General features: G+C 31.5%; 2 protein-coding genes across 2 annotated transcripts; both read left to right on the top strand.

The window, feature by feature from the left end:
- The first annotated feature begins 8,250 nt into the window (after positions 1 to 8,250).
- LOC132600141 (zinc-finger homeodomain protein 9-like) lies at positions 8,251 to 9,839 on the top strand. The gene is made up of 2 exons (XM_060313246.1): positions 8,251 to 8,584; positions 9,104 to 9,839. The coding sequence occupies exons 1-2, from the start codon at positions 8,341 to 8,343 to the stop codon at positions 9,511 to 9,513; spliced, it is 654 nt and encodes a 217-aa protein (XP_060169229.1). The 5' UTR covers positions 8,251 to 8,340; the 3' UTR covers positions 9,514 to 9,839.
- A 610-nt stretch (positions 9,840 to 10,449) lies between these two features.
- LOC132600140 (zinc-finger homeodomain protein 4-like) lies at positions 10,450 to 11,823 on the top strand. The gene is made up of 2 exons (XM_060313245.1): positions 10,450 to 10,797; positions 11,310 to 11,823. The coding sequence occupies exons 1-2, from the start codon at positions 10,554 to 10,556 to the stop codon at positions 11,708 to 11,710; spliced, it is 645 nt and encodes a 214-aa protein (XP_060169228.1). The 5' UTR covers positions 10,450 to 10,553; the 3' UTR covers positions 11,711 to 11,823.
- Positions 11,824 to 19,795: the final 7,972 nt, after the last annotated feature.

Below are 19,795 nucleotides of genomic sequence, written 5' to 3'. Positions count from 1 at the left end.
TTAAGGAATAATAAAACTTTTGAATTTTTTAAAGTGATTATAAATTATGTAAAAAATAAATTTAAAAGTTTTTTTTTTTTTTGACAGATTAAAGAATTTTTTTATCACTTTTAGAGTAGTACTTACTTTCTCTTTGATTTTACTTGGCCCACCAATTAAAAAAAAATATTAGGAGTTTATTTTACTAAAATAATTTTATTAATTAGTACCCTTATTCTTTAAATAGATTGTTATACAAGGATTGCCTAATTTAAGAATATCATGTCTTTAAATACCCTTATTCTTGTCTCATAAATACACGCATTCTTATCCCACTAACGCTTACAGAATCTATAAGCAAATGACTGCTATATATACATCTATAACAACATTGAAATTTAAATAATATTTCGCCGTTATAAGCTAGATGCATAAAATTTAATTTTTCATTTTTAATTGTCAAATACTAAGCTTAATCACACTTTATATAATGAAGATAATATTTCAATGATGAAAATATATATTCATATAATATTCTTTGTCATAAATAGTGTATTAAAGTATCAAATATTTAGTCAAAATACATATTATTGATAATCTTAGAGATTCTATTTTTATAAAGATAATTAATAATTATATTATCCAAAAAAAAAAAGATAGTTGTTATAGAGGGGTATTTTTATAAATGTTTGTTCCTGTTATAAGTAAAAGATTGTTATAGAGATAAAATATAACATAAAAAATAGTTCCGAGAAAAACTTAATTGTTATAGAAAGATATTGTTATATGAGGACGTATACATGTCTGACTGTAATAAGAGTAATAATTTAAGAATGTTAGTCTTTGGAAGTTGTTAGTAATGCTATTACCAGCTCTTATAGTCTAGTAATATTAGTGTTCATCGTGAATGCAAATGCGTATTCAATTTTCACTATTCCCTTCGTTTTTTCCTTTCCCCTAATCCCCACTGTAACAAAACATAATTTCTACTATATTAGAAGCACCCCCACCAACATAAAAAAAAATAAAAAAAATTAGGCTCCATATTAAACAGGCCAAAAAAAAAATGTGGACCCCATATTCAACATCCAATATTAAAAAGATTGTAAAAAAAATTATGGGCCCCATATTAAACAACATCCAGTATTAAAAAAAAGTGGAACCCACCACATCCAAACTCACGGGAAAAAAAAGTGGACCCCATATTACAAAATCATGCAATATTAAAAAAAAAGTGAATCCCATATTTAAAAAACAAACAATATTAAAAAAAATGTGGGCCCCACATTAAACACGATGCGTATTCATAACAAACACTAATATAATAAAGTTTTAAATACGGAACACAAACTACAATGTTATATTAATCGTGTTTTGAACATAGTATCTCATATTGACAAAATCAAGCAATATATAAAAAAAATGAATCCTATATTAAAAAAATAAACAATGTCAAAAAAAAAGTGCAGATTTTGTATTCTTAGCAAACACTAATATAATAAAGTTTTAGATATGGAACACAAATTACAATGTTATATCAATCATATTTTAAACATTGTATATATAAAAAAATAAAAATAAATAAAAATTGGGCCTCATATTAAAAAGGCCCATAAAAAAAACAAAATTGTAAAAAAAAATTGTTGGCCCCATATATATAGACCCCATACTAAACAACATCAAGCAATATATAAAAAAAAAAGTGGAACCCACCATCTCCAAACTCACGATAAAAAAAGTGGACTCCATATTAACAAAATCAAGCAATATCAAAAAAAAAAATTGAACCCCATATTCCAAAAAAATAATGTCAAAAAAGACTTTATATTCGTAGTAAACACTAATATAATAAAATTTTAGATACGGAGTACAAACTACAATATTATATTAATCGTGTTTTGAACATAGTATATATATATATATATATATATGCATAAAAATAATGCAGATTAATAATGTCCAAAAAAAAAGTGCACCCCATATTAAAAAATCAAAAAATATTCATGTAATTTCCAAAGTATCTCATTAAGTCAATAATGATGGATTCATTACCGCGTGCGTATCAATCCATTAATGGGAGCAAATGAAATTATTGTACAGTAACATACTTAAAATACTTATATATTAAAATAAGATAGAATTTAATTACTTTTTCATTTTTTCCTTACTCTAATAAATGTGAAAATAATTGTGGGCCCCATATTAAACACCATGCGTATTTGTAGCAAACATTAATATAATAAAGTTTTAAATACGGAGCACAAACTATAATGTTATATTAATCGTATTTTGAACATAGTATCCCATATTGACAAAATCAAGCAATATATATTAAAAAAAAATAAAAGTGAATCACATATTAAAAAAATAAACAATGTAAAAAAAAATGCAGACTTTGTATTCTTAGCAAACACTAATATAATAAAGTTTTAGATACGGAGCACAAATTACAATGTTATATCAATCGTGTTTTGAACATAGTATATATATATATACATAAAAATAATGCAAACTAATAATGTCCAAAAGGGTGGGCCTCATACTAAACGACACCAAGCAATATAAAAAATAAAAATAAAAAAAGAATAAACTATATAAAGCATGGGTTTAGACTCATGCTTCATCGTCAGTTGTACCTTTAAAAAAAAGGAAGAAAAAAAAGTGGAACTGACCACATCCAAAATCACGGGGAAAAAAGTGGACCCCATATTAACAGAATCAAACAATATTAAAAAAAATGTGAATCCCATATTAATAAAATAAACAATGTTAAAAAACAAATGCTTAGAAAATCAAACAACTAAATCAATAATGATAGACTCTTTAGAATAAGGAAAAAATCAATTTCTACTTTATTTCGTTTTAAACGTGTAAAATTAATTTAATAATTTGAATTTGAATTATCTAAATCAAAATTTGATAAAAAATAATAAGTATTTTACACCGTTAAATTAATCGAATTAAAATTGAAAGTATCAACTGATGCTTAAATATTGCTAGTGTTTTATCTCAAAGAGAGGAAAATAGTTTCTTTTTAAACAAGTCTTCTCTTTTAAAAAGTATTAATAAATTTTCGTAGCAAACACGAATAAAATAAAGTTCTAGATACGGAGCACAACCTGCAATGTTATATTAATCGTATTTTAAACATAGTATATATATATTATCATTATTTAAACACTATAATTCGAAGTGTTAGGCCGTGCGCAGGATGGGCATCTAGTAAAAAGAGAAAAACTTGGTACTGCTAATTATGCTTTCCGTTTTGAACCATCTAGCCAATTTATCATATTTCACTATGAGACATAAGAAATAGTCCTTTCGTCTGAATTTCAACAATCCAACCTCACTAAAAAAATTACCAAATTAACTTGGCTAATTAATTCGAACAAAAGAAAACATTTTTTCTTAATTGATCTCGTGATTATCTGAATTAACTTGTTTTGTTATTTCGTCCTTTCATAAGAAACTAGATGGCCTAGGCCCGTGCTGCGCACTTTACTCACACTTAAAATTAAACAATCTAGCAATCAGCATATATGTCTATGCACATTCTTTTTTTGTTGAAAAATAAGATTATAACAGAACACCTTTGGACACATACAGAAAGTAATAAATCTATCAATTATAATTCCAAATATAACTCTAAAATCTTGTTTAACTTTTTTTCACTTTCAGTACATTCAAACAACCAAATATTCTTAGCAAAAACTATAACCAAACACAACACCCATATTCAACTCCAACTTCAAAAATTCCAAATAAAGTAAAAAATATTAGGGTTTTTTTTTTTTTTTTTTTGGGGCCAAACGCCTACTAAGTCTCAATCCCAAAGTAACTCACAAAAATTCAAAAAACAAATCAAATCTGTATTCATGGTCAAATACAACTCCAATTTTTCACTTTGAAAACAAAAACTACTTTTTCCATATACACACAGTTTTCATGGCCAAACAGGCCCTTAAGTATCAATCCCAAACAAGTTAGTATAGTATGAATTTGAGTGGAAAAAGGTAACTGACCCGATCATAGTCATTTTGAGAGGAATCTGAGAGAGATGCACTGGTACGCTTTCAAAGTCCTCCCTACTCCATATATTTTGGCTGGTACGGAATTTAAGGAATAATAAAACTTTTGATTTTTTTAAAGTGATTATAAATTATGTAAAAAATAAAATTTAAAAGTTAAATTATTGCTAAATAATTTATTTATTTTTGACAGATTAAAGAATTTTTTTTATCACTTTTAGAGTAGTACTTACTTTCTCTTTGATTTTACTTGGCCCACCAATTAAAAAAAATATTAGGAGTTTATTTTACTAAAATAATTTTATTAATTAGTACGGTATGTTTTAGCCATCTAGTTTGAATACTAATGTTTTACATAGTTATTTAATGAGATAATGGTTAAAAATACACCTTTAAAAACAGACCTCAACTAACATATAAGATAAGTAAACAACTGATAATTGAGATGTATTCTGCTAAATAATTAGAGATAAAAAACTAAAAAAAAGTGATATTTAAAGTGTGTTTGTAACCCTTAGCTCTTATTTAATTAATGGGAAGAGTAGTACCGAAAGGAAATAATAAATTTTCTTGATTTGTTAAAATAGACTGGTAAAAAAAAAAATATCAAGCCCAAGTTAAATAAAGCAGAGGGAATAGTACTATTGCTATTGTTTTTCCTGAAAAGTTTCTTATTTTCCAATTGACCCAACTCTTTTGCTTTTCTAGTTTACGCCTCTTTACTTTTAATAAGTTGATTTCAAAATTTTGTACATGTAAGGTGTGTTTAGAAGGGAAAGAAATGTTTTTCAATTTTTTCATGTTCAAAATATTTTTCTAGTAGAATAAGTTTTTTTAAAATCTGAATAATGACTCTTAGGTGAAAGCAGAAAAAAAAGTTATATAAATGGTATCTCACGTATCTATAGACGCGTCTCAACCAGTTTGGTGGCCAAAGTCATTTTTTAATGAAAGACCTTAAATTTCCTTTTTAAGAAAAAAAATTGTACATATTATTATTTGAAACATATACCCCTAACTTTTTGAGATGCAAAGTGTGTAATAAAAAATTTAGTTTATTTCTTCTAGTAATTTTTTTTCTCAATTGATAATATATTTAATCTCTTTTGAGATATTGATGATCTTAGGTAAAATTTATCAATTTTAATTTTAAAAATAATCTTTCTGTAGATGCAACTGTTACAGACATTGTTAACATTATTCTATAAGGAATATAAAGACATTTGAAAAACAATCATGTCATTTTATCTGATTGAGTATATCGATTAGAGTATTGTCTTCTAATTGTATTGTTTTTCTTAACGCTTTTAATTCGAAAAATAAATTTAAATAGTCACTATTGAATGATTATGTTTTAAGTAACTTCAAGGTTAATGTAAAATTTTCCTAGATTCGTAACTTCTTTACTAAAATATTATTTCGGATGAATGGGGAATTACGTCGCTCTTTGATCTGCAAAATAAGGCACCTAGTGATCTCAATTTTTTTAACCACTAAACTGAAAATTAAAAATATTTTCATATGCTTCAAACTGTTCAAATTTGTTTAAAAACTTTCCTTTTCTTATTTTATTAAAAAAAAAACTATATTTTGGGGCTTAAAGCTCTTGCTTTGCTTACCTTACCCTAAAGCCAACACTCTAGCAAACCCTACTCATCATATATAGAGAGATGTGAAAATATAAAGAAGAAAGTACTCATATTAATACCATATAAGTTTTATGAGAGATTTTTCTCACCAAAGTTGGAGAGTGTAATTCCTCAAATTTATCCCCTTTAATTAGTTTAAGCTAACATATTTGGAAAAAAATGGTTTTTATCTGCTCTAGCTAGCATCTTCATTAAGCAAACAAATTGAAAAGGAACTGCAAAATACCGAAACTTCCAAATATACTTCTTTTAGCTCTGTCATTTGCTATTAAGTATGTCATACCTCTCTGAAACTATATATGCATAAGAGCTAAATTTGGTTCCTGTTTGCCCTAACTACCATCTTCATTAAACAAACAAATTAAAGAGGAACTGCTAAATACAGAAAATTTGCAAATACACTTGTTTTAGCTCCGTTGCTAAACTATGCGTAAGAGCTAAACTTGGTTCTTATTTGTCCTAGCTAGCATCTTCATTAAACAAACAAATTGAAGAGGAACAGTTAAATACAGAAACTTGCAAATAGACTTATTATAGCTCTGTTATTTGCTATTAAGCATACCATCTCTTTCTGAAACTTTGTGTATGCTAAACTTGGTTCTTATTTGCCCTAGCTGGCATCTTCATTTGACAAACAAATTAATAAAGAGGAACTGCTAAATACATAAACTCGCAAATAGACTTATTTTAGCTCTATTGTTGCTATTAATTATACCATCCCTTCCTGAAACTTTTCGTATGTTAAACTCGGTTCTTATTTGCCCTAGCATCTTCATTATAAACAAACAAAAAAGGAACTGCTAAATATGGAAAACTTGCAAATAGACTTCTTTTTAATTAGCTCTGTCAATTGCTATTAAGTATGCCATCCCTTATTGGAATTATGCGGAAGAGCTAAAGTCGATTCCTATTTGCCCAAACATCTTTATCAAACAAACAAAAGCGGAACAGCTAAATACAAAAAACTTGCGAATAGTCTTCGTTTAACCCCATCATTTGCTATTAAGTAGTCAATCCCTTTCGGAAACTATATATGCGTAAGAGCAAAACTTGGTTCCTATTTGCCCTAGCTTCTTCATTAAACAAACAAAAGAGGAACTGCTAAATCAAATATGGAAAATTGCAAATAGACTTCTTTTAGCTTTGTCGTTTGCTCTAGCTAGCATCTTCATTTAACAAACAAATTAAAGAGGAACTGTTAAATACAAAAACTCGCAAATAGACTTATTTTAGCTCTGTTGTTGCTGTTAAGTATACCATCCCTTCCTGAAACTTTTCGTATGTTAAAATCGATTCTTATTTGCTGTAGCATCTTCATTATAAACAAACAAAAGAGGAACTGCTAAATATGGAAAACTTGCAAATAGACTTCTTTTTAATTAGCTCTGTCAATTGCTATTAAGTATGCCATCCCTTATTGAAATTATGCGTAAGAGCTGAAGTCAGTTCCTATTTGCCTTAATTAGCATCTTTATCAAACAAACAAAAGCGGAACAACTAAATACAAAAAACTTGCGAATAGACTTCTTTTAACCCCGTCATTTGCTATTAAGTAATCAATCCCTTTCTGAAACTATATATGTGTAAGAGCTAAATTGGGTTCCTATTTGCCCTAGCATCTTCATTAAACAAAACAAAAGAGGAACTGCTAAATTAAATATGGAAAATTGCAAATGGACTTCTTTTAGCTCCATTGTTTGCAATTAAGTATGTCATCTCTTCCTGAAACTACGCGTGCGAGGTAATTAAACGTGGTTCCTATGATATGTCCCCAACATCTTCATTAAACAAACAAAAGAAGAATTACTAAATACAAAAGAAATTCAAATATATACTTCTTTCAGTTCTATCGTTTGCTATTAAGTATGCCATCCCTTCGTGAAATGTGCATAAGAGCTAAACTTGTAGCTGATGCATCAACCACCTGCCATCATTTACAAAAATATTATAGGTTATTTGGTTGTTGAAAATTAAGATAATTCTTTTGAATCGATTGAAATTTCCAACAACAGAGGTCTTAGGTTTGAATCGATTGAACTTTCCAACACTTTTCTTACGGAGCTTCACCCCCTCACTTCCCTCCCTCACTTCCTTACGCGAATTCAAATTTAATCCGCCCTAATGCGGAGACCGAACACCAACTGAAAGACCAGAAAAGAATTACAAAATGTTTTGATAATACAGAAACACAAAGTAGATGGCAATTTGTAGACTTTAACATATCACACATTTGGGTCCAATAAAGTCCAAATGTACAGTGCATAAAATCCAAGTTAATTTCGTCAATACATTTATTAATTTCCAAATGGCAATTGGATAGGGGCGGACCCACTAGCAAATTTTGGGTGCTCCAGCACCCATTGAACTCAGTCACGGAGTGTATAGCTGTATAGAAAATATAAAGAAAACAGATATAAATAGTTAATAGAGCACCCATGAAGTGATAATTTTACTTCTCTATTATTATCAAGCACCCCTGAACTCAAAATCCTGGGTCCGCCACTGCAATTGGAGTAAACCCCAAACGTCATGCAGTGCATAGTAAGCAGACACCTCTCTTTCTGTTTCACTCTTTATATTATCGACTCACTTCCTCGTCTTCCTCCTCACCGCTATATCCTTAATTTCCTTCACTCACTTGCTCACTAGTTTCGTCCTTTACTTTCTCTCTTTGAGCTTCTTCCATGGCTTCCAACAACAAAAACTTTGTTGTGAAGTATTTTGAGTGCATGCATAACTATGCAGCAGGATCTGCTGGCCATGTACTTGATGGTTGTGGTGCATTTTGTCCAGCTAGTCCTCCTGGAACCCCAAAATTCTTAATCTGCGCTGCTTGCAACTGCCACCGGAACTTCCATAGAAAAATGGAGGTCGAGGTAGAGGTCGAAGAGGAGCCTCCTCTCCTCTCTATTTGTCCCCCTAGCTATGGTACTCGTTTCAAATAGATCACACTTTATTTGCTTAAAATGTCTTTTAACACACCTCTTACGTGCGGATCTAATTATTTTTTCATGTGAAAATGCTTTTTGATATGAGTGGTGGTCAGACCATGTGTACAAATGGCTTTTTTTTCTTTTTAGGGCAATCTTTAAATTATGTGTGCTCCGTTAGGTCAGTGTTACCTTATTTTCTCTTGCTTTTTTTTTTCTTTTTTAAAATTAGTTCTGAAAAACAATTTTCTTGATCTGAAAATCTGCCGGAACAGCACTAAAGTGTGCGTACACCCCATCTCTCAGACTCACTTTGTGGGATCACACTAGTGTTGTTGTTGTTAGGTCAATGTTATTTATCTAGAAAAACAGTTATGGAACTACATCTAATCAGCTAAAAGGGGAGAAAATTTAAAGAGGTGCTTCAAAATAGATCATACGGTGCAAATAATTACTACCCAATGTATCTTATTTAAAATGTTAAACTTTCTTTATATACGTCCTTAATTACATACAGGTACTACCATTGTGATTGATCATGTTCCACCAACCCCAGCATCTCCAGCACCACCAAGAAGTAGGCCTCGTGAAGTTAGGTTGGACAAGTACAAGGTTGTCGCGAGGGCCCCAACAACGGCGGCGGAGATGGGCGGAGGAGAGATAGAAGCGGGGGAGCAGAGCAGCAGGTTGATGAAAAGAAAGTACGAGAGTTCATCATCAGTGAGAATGAGGCTTAATCATGAACAAAAGCAAAAAGTGAGGGCTTTTGCTGAAAATATTATGGGGTGGAGGTGGACAAAGTACAATAATCAAGTCGAACCTTTTTGTGATGAGATTGGAATCACTCCCAACTTCTTGAAGAATTGGATTGACAACAACAGGCGTCGAATTGGGCCGGGCGGGGCTGGGACTAAAAACACCATATAAGGAAAACTGATCAGTTGCAGCTTAAAGTTCAGCTGATCCCATAATTAATTCTCTCAAGTCTACCTTCTTGAGAAAATTAAAACCTTGTTTAATTAATATGTGTTTCCTTTTTCTCATGTCTTCCATAGACTTTTTGTTGCATTAAATTGGCTAGTTTGAATGCATTTTCTTATGTCATGTTTAGTCTAATAAGATCTATGATCATCTATTCTGAATAGGGTAGATTTTTCTTCTATTTCTAAAATGTATAAGGAGGTAAGGTATGATGTCCCCCTCTGATGTATCTATGTTTTGTTGTGCTATTTACGTGGTAAGGGTTTTGCAAATTTCCCATTATCTATGATCTGTCCCCAACATCTTCATTAAACAAACAAAAGAAGAATGGCTAGATACAGAAAACATTCAAATATACTTCTTTCAGTTCTATCGTTTGCTATTAAGTATGCCATCAAATGTGCATATAGCTAATGCATCAACCACCTACTATCATTTACAATAATGTTAGACGTTACCTGATTGTTGAAAATTAAGATAAACTCTTTTGAATAGATTGAAAATTCCAATAGAAGAGGTCTTGGGTTTGAATTAATTGAAACTTACAACATCTTTGTTAAGGAGCGCTTTACCCCCTCGAGTAGGACTTTCTTGAGCGAATCTGAATTTAATCGCCCCAATGCGGAGACCGAACACCTACTGGAAGACCAAAAAAGAATTACAAAACGTTTTGATAATACAGAAACACAAAGTAGATGGCAATTTGTAGATTTCAACATATCACGCATTTGGGTTCAATAAAGTCCAAATGTACAGTGCATAAAATCCAAGTTAATTTCGTCAATACATTTATTAATTTCCAAATGGCAATTGGAGTAAACCCCAAACGCCATGCAGTGCATAGTAAGCAGACACCTCTCTTTCTGTTTCACTCTTTATATTATCGACTCACTTTCCCATCTTCCTCCTCACCGCTATATCCTTAATTTCCTTCTCTCACTTGCTCACCAGTTTCGTCCTTTACTTTCTCTCTTTGAGCTTCTTCCATGGCTTCCAACAACAAAAACTTTGTTGTGAAGTATTTTGAGTGTATGCATAACTATGCAGCAAGATCTGGGGGCCATGTACTTGATGGTTGTGGTGAATTTTGTCCATTTGGTCCTCCTGGAACCCCAAAATTCTTAACCTGCGCTGCTTGCAACTGCCATCGGAACTTCCATAGAAAAATGAAGGTCGAGGTAGAGGTCGAAGAGGAGCCTCCTCTCCTCTCTATTTATCCCCCTAGCTATGGTACTCATTTCAAATAGATCACACTTTTATTTACTTAGAACGTCTTTAACACACCTCTTACGTGCGGATCTAATTATTTTTTCATGTGAAAATGCTTTTTGATATGAGTGGTGGTAGACCATGCGTACAAATGACTTTTTTTTTCTAGGGCAATCTTTAAATTATGTGTGCTCCGTTAGGTCAGTGTTACCTTATTTTCTCTTCTTTTTTTTTCTTTCTAAAATCAGTTTTGAAAAACGATTTTCTTGATATGAAAATCTGCCGGAATAGAGTAAGGTGTGCATACACCCCAACCTCTCAAACTCACTTTGTGAGATCACACTAGGTATGTTGTTGTTAGGTCAATGTTATTTGTCTGGAAAAATAGTTAAGGAACTACGTCTAATAATTAGCTAAAAGGGAGAAAATTTAAAGAGGTGGCAAATAGATCATACGGTGCAAATAATTACTACCCAATGTATCTTATTTAAAATGTTAAAACTTTCTTTATATATGTCCTTAATTACATACAGGTACTACCATTGTGATTGATCATGTTCCACCAACCCCAGCACCACCAAGAAGTAGGCCTCGTCAAGTTAGTTTGGACAGGTACAAGGTTGTCGCGAGGGCCCCATCAGCGGCGGCAGAGATGGGCGGAGGAGAGATAGAAGTGGGGGAGCAGAGCAGCAGGTTGATGAAAAGAAAGTATGAGAGTTCATCATCAGTGAGAATGAGGCTTAATGATGAACAAAAGCAAAAAGTAAGGGCTTTTGCTGAAAATATCATGGGGTGGAGATGGACAAAGTACAATGATCAAGTCACACCCTTTTGTGACGAGATTGGAATCACTCCCGACTTCTTGAAGAATTGGATTGACAACAACAAGCGTCGAATTGGGCCAGGCCGGGCTGGGACTAAAAACGCCATCTAAGGAAAACTGATCAGTTGCAGCTTTAAGTTCAGATGATCTCATAATTAATTCTCTCAAGTCTACTTTCTTGAGAAAATTAAAACCTTGTTTAATTAATATGTGTTTCCTTTTTCTCATGTCTTCCATAGACTTTTTGTTGCATTAAATTAGCTAGTTTGAATGCATTTTCTTATGTCATGTTTAGTCAAATAAGATCTATGATCATCTATTTTGAATAGGATAGATTTTACTTCTGTTGCTAAAATGTATAAGGAAGTAAGGCATGAGGTTCCCCTCTGTCAAATGTATCTATGCTTTGTTGTGCTATTTACGAGCAAGGGTCTTGCAAACTCCCCATCATCTCACGAGGTGAAAGTATGGCTGAATGGGCGCTTTGGGTATAAAAAAAATATACAGATGCAAGTTTAGTGTTAAGCTTTATGGGTTCGGGATATCACTGAACCAATTAACCATTTGAGTTATTGAGTTCGAAATTTAATAGTTATAACTATTTAGCAAATTTATTAACACATATATACGGTTTGAGCAAAACCCACTTCGTTGGACAGAACTCGTGCGTAGTTATACTATACATCTTCCCCTTTATAATTGACGTACGTACATACTAAGATTTAATGGCGGAATGGGATTCGTTGGATCATTGACATGTATTACATAGTTTCTTTCTCCTTTCTCACTTCAAAAATTTCTTAATTTTTGTCTTCTTTCAAATAAAAATCATCTTGGTTGTGATAAGTTTAACCAGACCTAGACAATAGACATGCCCGTTCTTCAAGATAGTAATTAACCAATACAAATTGATTTAAATTCTAATTAAGCTACTACAAATTAAACACCAAGGAAACACTCGAGATTTTATATATATAAGTTGTTTGCGGAAAAAATACAGAATTATTATGATCGATATTTTTAAAATTTTAATAGCGCAAAAAGCTAAGGTTGTCGAGATATCAACTAACACTATGTGTCTTAGGCTCTTAATTTGATTGAGTGCGAATATTTAAAAGGTTAGCAGACTTTTGAGTCATGCGATTATCTTAAACTAAATATATAATGTATCAAAATATTAATTCTTTTAATATAGTGGTTTTAAGCATGTTATGTGGGTTGTTAGAATCAAAGAGTTATTAAATATAAAAAGGGGTGAAAATCATTTACACCCCCAACTATGCTTTAAAACTCAAACTCCCCCCAACTTTGAACAATAGACATTCACCTTCCTTTATCCTAATTGAATTTTTTAAATGCCTATTTTACCCTTACATTATCAACTTTTGTCTTCTTTTTTACTTCTTTAAAATCATGATATTTTTCATTTTTTTAATTTATGTAACAAATTTCTTATAAAAAATAAATATTATCTTCTAGGCGAAGAATAAAGTGAGAAACATTAGTTGAGTATATAAGTTAATGACGTTCTATAATAAAATAAATTAGTAGAGTAAAAAAGATTAATTTATTGAAACTAATCAAAATTTTAATATTTATTTATACAAGTGAAAAATAACAGGTCATAATAACTTAAACGTATTTCTATGCAAGTAATGCAAAAACAATTAAAATATAGTGGCAAATTTTTAAAATTGATTTATTTATACTGTAAATGTTATTATAATTTAAGAAATAATCCATTAGTGATAACCAAACATTATTTATTTATATAAATAACAAAGAATAAGAGAGAAGTGAAAAAATATACACACATGCGTGTACATATATATATATATATATATATATATATATATATATATATATATATATATACATACTTACTGCATGTAGTATTGAAATAACAATTATAAAAAATAGCACTAGATTTTGTTACAAATTCATAAAAGTATTATTCTACTTATAATGTTAATGAAATTAATAAGAATATATAAATACCTAGATTAAAAGAATAAATATTATATATAATATAAAAATATATTACATAAATTGGGATTGAAAAAGACAAAGGTGAAATAGTCATTGCATAGGATAAAGAGGGGTCGGGGGGGGGGGGGGGGGGGGGAGGGGGAGGATGACTATTGTTCAAAGTTAAGGGAGGAGTTTGATTTTAAAGCAAAGTTAGGGGAGGAAAATCATATAAAAGCGTCGTTCTTTTTTAAACATATTAAAAAGAAATTTATAATCAGATAAATATTTCTATGGGTGAACATCTATTAAGAGTTCTATTCACAAAGCTGTTTAAATACATTCCTTCTAACCAGTACTTTGGATAGTCAAATGATCATATAGAGAGAGAAAACACACAAAACAAAATTATTTTAAATTATCTGATAAAAGTTCTAATCTTACAACTGCTTAAATACATTCTTAACTAGTTGTCTGGTTAGTTAAATGATCAGAATAGGTCTAATAGGTCTTTAAGTTCAACCGTTTATGGTGAATGCACGCAAAATCTATTATCAAGTTTTGTGAGGTATATTACTGATGGTTGCGAGGCTTTTGCTCCCGGCGGTCCTTCCGGTAGCATAGAAGCCTTGCACTGTCGATTTTGCAACTGTCACCAAAATTTCCACCGTAGGTTGAATGCTGGCAATCACCAACCTCCACCTCCACCACAATCATCATCGTAAGCACAACAACAGGTTTTTGTAGGATTTTTTAAAATTAATAATGTTTTTTGAATGAGATGTGGTGCATTTCTTTAAGATGAAATGATACATCCTTTCATCTTAAGTTAGTTTTTTTCTTCCCTCTAAATTGTTGTTCGTTTTGCAAAAACTAAAATTTAGTATCTTTTAATTTTGGATCTATAATCATATTAGTACTCCGTCTGTCCCAATTCATGTGACGATATTTGACGGGGCACAAAGTTTAATTTAAGAAAGAATTATAGCTAGTCTTTAGAAATTTGTAATTTTAAAAAAGTCATAGACAATTGTATAGATATAAATCATCTAATTAAGTGTAAAATGAGAAGTTTAAAATTGAATAGTTTCTAAATAAGAAATATAACATTTTTGTTCTAATGAACAGGTTTGATAGTGGCCTTGTTTACTCTGCACCCAATCTTGAACAAGCAACCCAAGCTGAAGTGAACATGGAAGAATCAAACACCAATGCTGATAATTCTGTGGCGGAATCAAGTTTTGTTCCAATAAGTTTGTTCCAATAAGGCAACGTACGACAACACTGGGAATGGGAAAAAGGCATGGGACGAACTTTGTGCAGAAGATGATGAGAAGGATCAGTTAGACTTGACTTTAAACATGGGAGGAAATAATAACAAGAATAAACATATATACGCAGAAGATTTATGTTGTTGTTATTGTTTGTGGTTTTGTTGTTTTTGTTTTATGTATCTTTTCGAACGTTTGATTACCGAAGATCTTGTTTAAGTTTGTTTTTTCGATCTTTTTTATGTTAATGAAATATTCTCCAAGGACTTCTAATTCAATTGTTGACCATATATATGTGAGTTCACATATATATACTCCTAACTGTAACTTAATTTATAATTGCCTAAGATTATTGCATAAATCAAGAACACCATAAGAACACAAGATTAAGATGTGTACCTATTAAGCTGTTTTGTTAATCAATGCGGAAGTGCATTCCAGACGTATGAAACGGTTAACTAGGTCTTCCTCTCATTGCTTCTCCTGTAAGTGGAGGTCGAATGGGACGGTTGCCTTAAGGTTGAAAAGATGAGAATGGAACCTAACCATAAATATATAGGTATCAAGTCTTGACCTAATAGACCTCCTCATAATAGGCTTATTAGGTTTTCAACAGGCACTACTGCCGACACAAATCTATACATGAAGTGATTCTGGTCCAATAATGAACCCAACATATAATTGGCCCAAGTCATATCCACCCTATATTTGTTTAGCCCATTTTGTAAACCCCAATAATCAAATTAATGTTAGTCCATATTCAGTAAATTCCAACACTAAAAACATTTCAAGATAAGGAAAATAAAATCCACTCCAACCTGTGATCGATCGATCGATAAATCCACGTTCTGTCTTTGTTGTAACATATGTGAAATCCCCAAATTATTTAACTGCTAGTAGTACAATTTTGGACTAAAGATGTGTTAACAAGTTCATCGTCGAACATACTTGACTTCTTAACATTTGTTTCTTTTCCTAGCATGAATAAGTCCCATATCAACAGTTAATGGGATGGGTGGTCTTATTATATGGTCTTGTGCAATCTTTCTCTCATGAGCTAGATTTTGAGGTTGAGAGTTGAGACGAAGGGAGTATCTACTTACTCTTCGTTTCATTTAATGTGTCTTAGGCTCTTAGTTTGATTTGATCACGGGATTTTAAAAAAAGTTATCGAGACTTTTGGATCATGCGACTGTAATTTGAAGATGTATAAAATGTACGAAAATGTTTTTTTGAAGTTTGTGGTTTAAACATGTCATATGAGTTGTCAGAATTAAAGAGTTTATTAAATACTCCCTCCGTCTCAAATTATGTCGTGGTTACTAAAAATTGTTGTCTCAAATTATTTATCATTTTAGAAGTTCAAAGCACAATTAATTTTTTTTCCCCATTTTACCTTTAGTAGAATATCATTAATGAAGATGACACATAAATAAAATAAACATTTAATGGAGAGAGATTATAACTTAGACATAAATAAGGGTAAAGTTAGTTAACAAAAATAGCATACCCAATGTAATCCAACAAGTGCGGTCTCGGAAGAGTAGGGTATACGTAGACCTTATCCCTACCTTGGGAGGCAAAAGTTGAATTACCAAAATGCTCATTAAAAGTTGAATGACTTTTTTACCCTTCATTTAAATACCACTACTATAACATTTTTGTACCAAAAAAGTAAAAACAACTCATAATAAATTCAGTCTTTTCTACTACACCTAACATCTCATAATAAATTGGATCTTTTCTACTGCTCCTAACATCTCATTATAAATTGGGTCTTTTCTACTACTTATTATATAAAAACATAAAATTCAATGTATAATGCTTGAAGCACTCTTTGGCACTTACAAATTCTTTTTTTGTATTCCCACAAAACCCATCTGATGTTCATTTGGTTGGAAACTTATTCACAACTTCTTGAGTGTTCTACCAGGAAGATCAATTTGATGAGGTTCTTCCTTTTCACTTTCTAATGATAAAATAATGGTCTCCTTAACAAGATTGAAAATTTGGCATGTTCTTTTTGCTTATTAGTTCACATGTTTATCCAAAAATTTATGTGCACTTATAGAAAATTGTTATCTTTAGTTTTCTATGTTATGCTTCCTAAATAGGGTTGCATACTATTTTTTTGAACTGTTTATACAGTTTTTGAGAAAAATAACGAATGAAATTAACCTAACAAGTACAAATTTATTTCAGGTAAATTTGAGTATTTTCATATTTTAATTCATTTTAAAAGTTATATAATTTGATGAGCAGACGTTCTTGCCTCTGGGCAACGATCAATGGTCCCTAAAAGAAGTAAAATGGTGATTTTTTTATTATATGCAAATAATTTTTTAATTATTATTTGATTTGGCTTTGGTTACAACGGAAGAAGAGAGTGTAAATGCGAACGTTTAACTATGAAAAAAAAATGTACCCGAACTTGAGTTGTCATTGAATTCATCAGTAGACTGAATCCAATTAAGTTCTCTTATAAAATTTTATCTCAAATAAAGTTCTCTAAAAGGAAATTTATATGAATTCTGAAGCCAATATTTATTGTTTCAATTATCATAAAGTTATGTTAATCCGAAGAAATTAAAAAAATTCTAAACTTTAATCTCAAGATGATAAACTTCCAGAAGGCCCTAGCTGGATCGTAACTATTGATAACGTATCAGTTAAAAACTTGTCATTTTTTGTTAGAGAATCTGTAAGAAAATCCCACTCAAATTCATAAAATCAATGCTAAGTCATTAATGTTTTCCCCCCAAAATCAACTCTGGAAAATAGAAGTAAATTTGAGATTTTCCTCTATATTTTGGAAAAAATGTATAATGACCTATTATATTTAAGTTAGCTTGTCCTATATTCTAAGAAAAGGTTTCTTGAACATTTTGCCTGCTGTTACTTTCACAAATAATAGTGACTAAGGAGCCAAATGTATCTAACCGTTTTGTTTTTAATTTCAATAAATGTTTATTCAATACTCACCCAAATGCCACCCACTCAAAAGAAATTGAAATGGATAAATAACTACAAAATAAAAGGGGAAAAGATATTTACACTAAACCATTAGATGCATGATATTTATTTATTTATTTGATATTATTTAATGATAATTAAATAATATGGACTCAACTTTCAAGTTTTTACTTTTATAATTAAGCTACTTAAATCAATATGGAAGTAAGCATTTTCTTAGAATAAGAGAATCATATACGAAATATAATTCCGCCACTTATAACCCTCCAACTCATTAGAAGATATATGTGTAGAAATAGGGGACTACATCTCACGAGAGGTAAAAGTTTAACAGTATTAAATATTTGCATCATATTAATAGATGGATAATATATACTTACACATAGATTTTTCTCACTTAATTCTGATTAATTAATATACAGTCAGACCTTTTATATTATTATTAGCGATATATGCCGTGTCAAATGTTTTCTAAAAGTACTTTAAATCAAGGATAATCAAAACCTTACTAGATAACTCATCATTTAATAATGTCAAACAAATATTTAAAGAGTTGTTGACTACTCAGAAAAACGTTTGTTATACAGGCTATTTAACAGAGATCAAACACAAAGCAAAGGCAATACAAAAGCCTTCATTCTAAGTCTTCTTTTTTCCTTTCAATGTGTATTTTAGCAAGACCAAGCAAATGGCAAGCAACTCAAGCTCAAATCAAGCTGATCAAATAATGACAAGGTATGGTGACTGCCTAAAACTGCCCTGCCCCGCACAGGGTCAAACTCGCCCTGCCTCGTACCTGCATTGCCCCATTGCCATCGCTGTGGAAGGGTATGGTAAGTGCCTTAAAAATCATGCTACAAGGCTTGGTCAGTACTTGCTCGATGGATGCCGTAAGTTTGTAAAGAGTGGTGAGGATAGAACTAAAGGGGCATATGTTTGTGCTAAGTGTCGTTGTTTAAGGAGCTTTCATCGCATGCATAATCTGCAATTACACCAGCATCAAGGAACTGGATTTTGTTTCTTTCACCATTGTATTCATCCACACGGTGGAAACGCGTCCCGAACGCCTATTTTTCATCATTTGACGACTCATCAAATTATGCCAACCAGTAGTACCGGTGAATCTCAGGTCTTAGTTTCTACTCATGTGCTAAACAAGAAAAGATCTCTAGTTATGGAGTCACTTCAAAAGAATGGTCCTGCTGATGCAACAACACGTATCACCATCCACAACATTTAATATAGGAAGACTGCTAAGGAATTCATCAAGACCTTTGAAAAACCCAATTACTTCAACAGTATCAACCTCCCCCTCTGCTGCTTCATTTTCTCGGCACATCTGAACTATAGGCTCTTTAACTTCATTACTGAACTCCACATTCAAATCCAAATTGCCGAAGTGTTTCGCAATCCTCCCAGGTTGACACCTCTGTTACTTCACTCAATTGTTTCAACATGGGACATTTCTACACCACCTTGAGTTGCTAAACCATCTTGCAAATTGACATCAGTATTCCCTTCAACTGCTTTTGCGTTATTAGCTTGCTGTTTCTTGGCATTTTTACTTGGGGTTCCAATCCTTGCACTTTTCGCTTCTCATTCTTTGCTTTCTTTCTCTGCTTATTCGGATTCCAATCCTCATCTGATTCCTCACCTGACTCTGATACCTCAACAAACACATCATCAACATATATTCTTGGAGCAAAATGTTTTCGTCCACCCCCACTTATCGATCCTCCAGCATTATGCGAACTGCCAGGATTATTCGCATTACTCTGTCCTCCAGCAGCATGATTGTTTACCACTTGTGGAGAATACGAAGGGCTTGAAACGGAGGCTACTTCTCAACTGAGAGAAACTCGATTCTACTCCTTCAAAAGCTCTCCTATTTCTCTCTCCAGACTACCCACATTAGAGCAAGCGGAATCATGTTCAAATCACTTCGTCTTCTCCACAAGTGGTAAACAATCATGATATTGGAGGA

Source organism: Lycium barbarum, chromosome 6, assembly GCF_019175385.1.
Source record: "Lycium barbarum isolate Lr01 chromosome 6, ASM1917538v2, whole genome shotgun sequence".
In the NCBI taxonomy this organism is placed as follows: domain Eukaryota; kingdom Viridiplantae; phylum Streptophyta; class Magnoliopsida; order Solanales; family Solanaceae; genus Lycium; species Lycium barbarum.
Note: the sequence above shows the minus strand (reverse complement) of the source record. Positions and strands in the feature narration are given on the sequence as shown.